General features: G+C 44.2%; 1 protein-coding gene across 1 annotated transcript; it reads right to left on the minus strand.

Moving 5' to 3' along the window:
* Positions 1–122: 122 nt before the first annotated feature.
* Positions 123–6,164, minus strand: LOC307027007 (uncharacterized protein; the record flags this gene model as incomplete). Its single annotated transcript, XM_079695184.1, has 4 exons — positions 123–318; positions 594–3,691; positions 4,881–4,958; positions 6,065–6,164. Coding segments are annotated over 4 exons (3,472 nt in total), but the record flags the coding sequence as incomplete, so codon positions are not given.
* Between the last annotated feature and the right edge of the window lie 1,251 nt (positions 6,165–7,415).

The following is a 7,415-nucleotide window of genomic DNA, read 5'->3' on the forward strand; positions in this document are numbered from 1 at the left end:
CACGTCTCTTCTTTGAAATCATGTTCAGCTCTTGTCTTGGTCTCAGTTGGAGCTGGTCTTGATTTTGCCCTCAGTTAAAGATTCTTCACTTTAAAGCAGGTTTTCTCCTCTCCTTACTTTACCCATGAGCTCTGCTTCTCCTCTCATCTCCATCAGGTACTGGACTCGTTGCTTCCAGCCTGACTTGGCCTCAGATTTCTCTCCCTCAATCAGCAGGTCAATGTACTCTGGAGTGGAGAGAGGATTTGGCTTCAGTGCGATCTCTCTTAGTCTGTTCAGAGACTGGGCAGACCTCTCCATCATCTCCCTCACATCAGTCTGAAGACGCTTCAAGTCAGCATTAATTTTGTCGATCAATTGCTGAACAGTTCCTTAGCCTCTGAGGCCTTCAGGTACTTTTCTTTCAGATCATCCAATGTTTTCATTTCTTTAACATCCTTATACTCCCATCTGTACTTCTGGTTAAAATGTTGACTCCAATGACATCTGCCTTTACATTGTTTACAGTTTCCATCTAGTCCCATTGCAGGAGACTTCCATTTATCTGCATCATTGGCAATATAACACGGGTAGTGACAGGTGACATTACACACCTGACAGTTGGTGATGAACTTTCCAGTGCCAGACATGTCTATTTTATCAGGCTTTGTATAAACTACTGGGATCTTAAAATCCTTATTTCTGCTGATCTCTGCTTCATGGAGTTTCAGTTGTTGACTTGTCTCTTTAATCGTCTCAAGCTTGGCTAACCCTACTTTAACCTGCTTTGGCACATTTTCAATTGAGATTTGGAGCTGATTTCTTTCTCTGAGGACTTCCTTTGTCATTGACAAGCTTTTGGTTGTAATCTTATCTAAAGCATCAAAGAACCTCTTCATGCTTTCTGCCCCCCTTTTCCAGAACATCTGATCAAAGCCTCCCTCTTCCTCCTCTCCTCTGGAGTCAGCAGCAGCAGATGATTGGTTCTGTTCAAACAAGGCAGAATTATTGAATTTGAAGTGAACTGGCAGCCCGTCTTTTGTTTTAGGACATGGGACGCCTGAAGCTTTGATCGCCTCGAGAACTGGTGGGCGTTGGCCGTCTGCGAATGTCACCAGAACCTGGAGGTTTTCTTCCACATCTTTGCCAAAGATTGAGAGCACAGAATCAAACACATACCTCTGTGTTGCTGTGAGCCGAGCTGAAGAAGCCTGAACTACAAAACACACAGCGTCAATTTCACTGACGCCACGCTCTGAAGAGAAGAGATTACGTATCTGTTCTGTGATCATCTTGTCTCTTGTTATTCCTCTTGTATCTCCAAAGCCTGGAGTATCAACAATGGTCAGAGAGAAAGGGATTTGAAAGCCCTCTTGGTGGTTGATTCTGTACACAGTGACTTCAGAGGTCTGGCTCTCAGCTTGAGATCTCGACTGATCCTCATCAACTAACTTGAATCTGAAATCGTCCTCCCACTCTACACCAACGATGTAGTTGATGAGTCCATTGATCAGAGTGGACTTTCCAGATCCAGTTGCTCCAAGAAGCATGATTGTGCGATTTCGCTTCATGCTTTCTTTGTTGAAGTTGTACCTCCGGCATCCATCAACTTCCATGTCTTCTTCTGTCAGAGGCAGTTTGTAAACTGAGGGAGATTCAGAGTTGATCCTTTTGCTTTGACTTTTGAGGGATTCTTTAAGAAGTGAAGGTTTAGTTGTGCGGACATTAACAGCGATGCTTTCTTTGCTTCTTCCAGCTGCACCACAATCACACCTGACCCTGACAGCGTATTCTGTCTCTGGCTGAAGTCCTGAAATGATCGCCTTCTCAGCTCCCGCCATCATTTGCTCCCAGTGGAGATCTTCCTCTTTCACCTGTTGGTCTGGTTTGGCGTACTCCACGATGTAGCTCAAAACGTGGACATCTTGTCCGAGCTCAGCAGGTTTCTCCCAGCTGACTGATATCTCACCTGAGGTAGATTCAACGTGGAGTTTTCCAGGAGGGCTGCAGGGTAAGGTTTGAATGGATCCACTGACTTCATTGGCTGGCCCGGCACCTACTGGTGTCTCTGCCCTGCATCTGAACATGTACTCTGTGTTAGGACTCAGGCCGCTCACTGTGACTTCTTCAGCTCTGGATGCTGTCTCTTGTTTCCAGCCGTCCTCTCCACTGACACAGTACTCAACAGAGTAGGAGGTGATGTCCTCTGCTCCAAATCTGGGTGGAGAAATGTTCAGCGTCACACTGCTGTCGTTTATATCACTTCCTGTTACTGTTGCAGGCTTTGAAGGCGGCTCAAAGTTCTCATTGACAGAAAGGCCGTCTGTGTAAAGGTAGATGCTGGCTCCTTTCTGTGTCTCCTTTGTTAAACCCACTGTCAGAAATGTGATGTTCTTCTTCTCCTTGTTGGCCTCTGCTAAATCACTGAAGAGCTTTGCTTTCTGTCGCATTGCTTCCCTTTCTTCTCTTGAGTTGTACCATTGATCTGGAGGGTGTGGATCTTGAGAGTCGTCTGGTTTGGGTGTTTGTTTCAGGTAGTTTGATAAAGTTGAGAGGTACGGTTCATCACTTCCCAGCGAGGTGAAGACAAAACACACAGCATGCTCTGCTTTGAGAATTTCTTTGTACAGGTCTGTTTGAGATGAGATGATCTTGGTGTTTGTCATCATGTCGGTCAGAGACATCACGGTGTAGATTTCTCTCTCCTTACAGTCCATCCACTCGTTCAGGTCCTTGCTGTTGAAAGGAGAAGAACATGTCTTCCTCAGTTCCTCTGCGAGCACAGCTTCTTCTTCTCCTCCTCCTCGGATTGATGGAAGTTTCTTTGCCAGGGTTCGTTGGAATTCCAGTTTGAACTGAGAGCACTTCTGTTTAAAGGTTTTGAGTTTGTTTCCAATCTGTGGGAACAGCTGTGCAGTTTGGGTTCTCAGTGCATCATTGAACCTCATCTCCAGGTCACTGAGGTCCTCCAGGACACTCTGACATTCTTCAACTAATCCTATACTTATCTGACGGACAAGTTTAGCAGCAGTAGAATCTAAACATGTCAGAGGCAACAGCCAGACCTTCACTGGTACTGCCTTTTCCCCGTTGGCTCCCAGCAGCTTTGGCAGACTTTGGTACACCTCTACTGCATCCTGAAAGGATGTTGGAGGTTTCGGAATCAAAAAGTCTCCAAAGAATCTGCAGGACAGTTTCTCAACATTTACTTTGTCCTCGTCTTCCATTTTCAGCGAGCCTTCACCCTCTATTGAAAAGCAGGGAATTTTCTTGATCATCCCCTTCAAGTTGCCCTGAATGTCTCGATGGTTCTCGTTGACAGACACCTCACGGTCAAAGACAAAGAAGGCTTGAGCCCCATAAAGGATACCTGTGACTACATGTGTTGCTATTCCTTGATCAAAGACAGACTTCTGTATCGCATCGTCTCTCCCAAGATGATTCATGGACAGTTCGTGGAACTTTGTGGTAGCTTGATACTTCAGAGTTACTCTGGCCTGATTTTTTGAAGTCTTGCTATCGTTCAGGTATTTGGCTGATCCTTCAACCTTTACCAGTCCACCCAAGAAACTTGCCTTCAGAGACGCTTCAACATTTAGTGCTGAAGATTTGTCCTCAATTGATTCAGAAGCAACTAAATCCCAATTATTATAGTTCTGTGGTCTTTCCTCAGTATGATTTTTAAGGTTCTCACGGTCCCACAAAGTCATTCCTGCAAAAGAAGAAGAAAGAATCGAGCTTAATACACACTATCTTTAAGGGACAGTCATATAACAAGATTTAAGTAAAATGCCTTCCTGTGCAGCAGGAAACAGCTTCTACAGGCGGTCAAAAGCTAAGATGGTCACTTCTCATCGACGTCTGGAGTATACTAGATAGCTGGTCTTTGAAGAGATGTGGGGCCTGTCTTTCTCTGTGTTTTTAAAGAATCCTCGAATCGAGCTCCAACTTCTAACTTTCTGTCAGGTCTCTGTCTCTTATCTTTACTGAAACAAAGATAAGGATTCCCTCAGTTGTGCTTCCTGTATAGTTCCCTGACTCTCACCACTGTTACGCTGACGACACACAGATTTACTCTTCAGTTAGACTAAATGTGATTGGTGATATTAGTACTCTCCATGACTGCCTGTATGGATGTCACTTAACCTTCTGGATCTAAATTCATACAAACAGAGGTCTTTCTTAGTGTTCCTGGTAACTTTGTCTCTGAATCCTGCATCAGAACCCTGGCCCCCAACGTCAAACCCTATCAGGAAACCTGGGTGTGATCTTTGACCAGAATCTGAACCTCACATAAACAAGCTAGTCCAAACCTGCTTCCTCCAACTCTGCAACATCACAAAAATAAAATCCATGCTATCAACCAGACATCTGGAATAACTGATTCTTAACTTTGTATCTGTGTGTTTCCTTGCTTCATCTTACCAAGTCATTCTGGACAATTCTATGCTTCCAACTTTGTGGAAACAGTTTGGGGAAGAAGAACCTTTCTGTTCCAGCATGACTGAGCCCCACAAAGCAAGGCCCATAAAGGCCTGTTTGGGTGAGTTTGGTGTGAAAGAACTTGACTGGCCCGCACAGAGCCCTGACCTCAACCCATTCAACACCTTTGGGATGAACTAGAACGGAGAGCCAGCCTCTCGTCCAACATCACTGTCTGACCTCACAAATGCTCTTCTGGATGAATGAGCAAAAATGTACACAAACACACTCCAACATCTTGTAGAAAGCCTTCCCAGAAGAGCGGAAGCTGTTATAGCGGCAAAGGGGGGATCACATTCATGTTAATGCCTAAGAATTTGGAATGGGATTTCATAAAACCTCCTGTTGGTGTAATGTGTAGGTGGCCCACTACTTGTCTGTATATGGGTATGTAGGTGTGTCTTTACACATCTGCTCACCTATGAGGATCTTCCTCTGAATTCCACCAGAATGGGTTACCAACTGAAGGGGGCAGTTGAATGGGTTTTTAATACCAACTGAAGGGGGCAGTTGAATGGGTTTTTAATACCAACTGAAGGGGGCAGTTGAATGGGTTTTTAATACCAACTGAAGGGGGCAGTTGAATGGGTTTTTAATACCAACTGAAGGGGGCAGTTGAATGGGTTTTTAATACCAACTGAAGGGGGCAGTTGAATGGGTTTTTATTGTATTTATTTTCACCGCTCACCTATGAGAATGGTCCTCTAAATTCTGCCGGAAGAGGTTTTAATGCAACTGAAGTGGGACAGTTGAAGAGATTTTTACGAAAGCAAATGAAAAAAGGTAAACCGTTGAATTAAAGATTATATCTTAGAGGTCAACATCGAATTGAATGATTATCACAATGTAACCGAGCCTGGCGGTAAACTTGGATAGACTCAATAGCTTCTGATAGGTCAATTAGTATGTCCGATTATTAGTCTGAGATTATTTCTGGCCCGCCAAGCTCAACAGCGGTGTTTGAGTTGATTTTTCTTCGCTCTGAGGTGTTCCACAGGGATCAATCCTTGGTCCATACATTTTTTCATTAATACACTTTACCTCTGGCAACAGTCAGTTTCACTCTATCTCTCATCACTGTTACGCTGACGACACACAGATTTAGACTGGCTGCCTCTGCTCTGACCTCTCAATGCCTGTGCATACGCGTATAACTGTGTGTGTATTTGTATATGTATGTGCATGTATTTCATAACTTTGTATACTTGTATTGTGTATAAAAAAGCATGTGCGTGTAACAGAGTGGAAACAGAATTTCCCCATCGGGGGATCAATAAAGATTCATATTCTTCTTCTTCATACAAACAGAGGTCTTTCTTAGTGTTCCTGGTAACTTTGTCTCTAAATCCGGAATCAGAACCCTGGCCCCCAACGTCAAACCCTATCAGGAAACCTGGGTGTGATCTTTGACCAGAATCTGAACCTCACATAAATAAGCTAGTCCAAACCTGCTTCCTCCAACTCTGCAACATCACAAAAGTAAAATCCTTGCTATCAACCAGACGTCTGGAATAACTGATTCATAACTTTGTATCTGTGTGTTTCCTTGTGGGGGCAAAAAGAAAATGTTGTTGTTCTGTTTTTAAAGGTATTTTTTCCTCACCTGGGACCAGAGAGTCGTTGCGGCAGTCGTACAACATCCCGAGGCTGAAAGGCCGTCCGAGCGCCGCCACCTCCATCGTCCCGCTGACTTCAGAGTCCATCGCTTCGAACAAACTAAAAAGAATCGACAACAGCTCATTAGTTAACTTCAATGATTTGGTAATATCATGTCCAACCATGCTCACACTAATCTGCAAATTGACACAAAGCCTCTACCAATACCGACGATTGGGCCGATGCCGATACCGATGTGAATATGTTTTCATGTTTGTTTGTTTAGTTGTTATTTTTTCCGTTTTTGTGCCGAACAAATTATAAATCTTTATGAAAAATATTCTAGTTTTTCATAACGTCCATCATAATCCATTATAACACGTCACTTTTAATGATAATAAGACATATTTCATTGAAATAAATGCCATTCATGAATCAAATCAACCTATTAAATTATAATAGTGCTGTGATTTGCACAATTCCATCCATCCATCCATCTTCTCCCGCTTATCCGTGGTCGGGTCTCGGAGGTAGCAGTTCCAGCAGAGAGCCCCAAACTTTCTTTTCCCTGGCCACATCAACCAGCTCTGACTGGGGGGTCCCAAGGCGCTCCCAGGCCAGAGAAGAGATATAATCCCTCCACCTGGTCCTAGGTCTACCCCTTGGTCTCCTCCCAGCTGGACGTGCCTGGAATACTTCCCTAGGGAGGCGCCCAGGTGGCATCCTAACTAGGTGCCCGAACCACCTCAACTGGCTCCTTTCGACGTGAAGGAGGAGCGGTTCAACTCCGAGTCCCTCCCGGATGACCGAACTTCTCACCTTATCCCTAAGGGAGACACCAGCCACCCTGCGGAGAAAACCCATCTCGGCCGCTTGTACCCGCTTTGCAAAATTTACATTCTCAATTGTTTCACTTTCACAGTTTGATTTCTCAAGTATATACCAAGTTGCACTGTTCGAGGAGCGTGGGTCTTATCAATCAATCAATCAATCAATGTTACATTTGTCTCAGTGGACTTCACAGTTTGTACAGAATATCAGTCTGACAACACGACACCCTCTGTCCTTAGACCCTCTGTCCTTAGACCCTCTGTCCTTAGACCCTCACATCGTACAAGGAAAAACTTCTGGAGAAAACCCACAGTGTTGTGTCTCGTCAGATTTGTTAATATTATTTCTCTGTTTAGTTTCTATTGTCAAGTCTGCGTCTGCTAACCCTTTTTGTTGTCTGCCATTTCCTGTTTTACTTTGTTATATCCTTTCTCATTTCAGGTAGTTCGACTCCTACCTTGTCAGTATGTTCACTGACCTGATTGCACCTGTAGAGTCCCTTGTATGTGTATATATTCTGTGTGTTC

The sequence above is a fragment of the Notothenia rossii genome (genome assembly GCF_949606895.1).
Source record: "Notothenia rossii genome assembly, contig: scaffold_157, whole genome shotgun sequence".
NCBI classification, from domain to species: domain Eukaryota; kingdom Metazoa; phylum Chordata; class Actinopteri; order Perciformes; family Nototheniidae; genus Notothenia; species Notothenia rossii.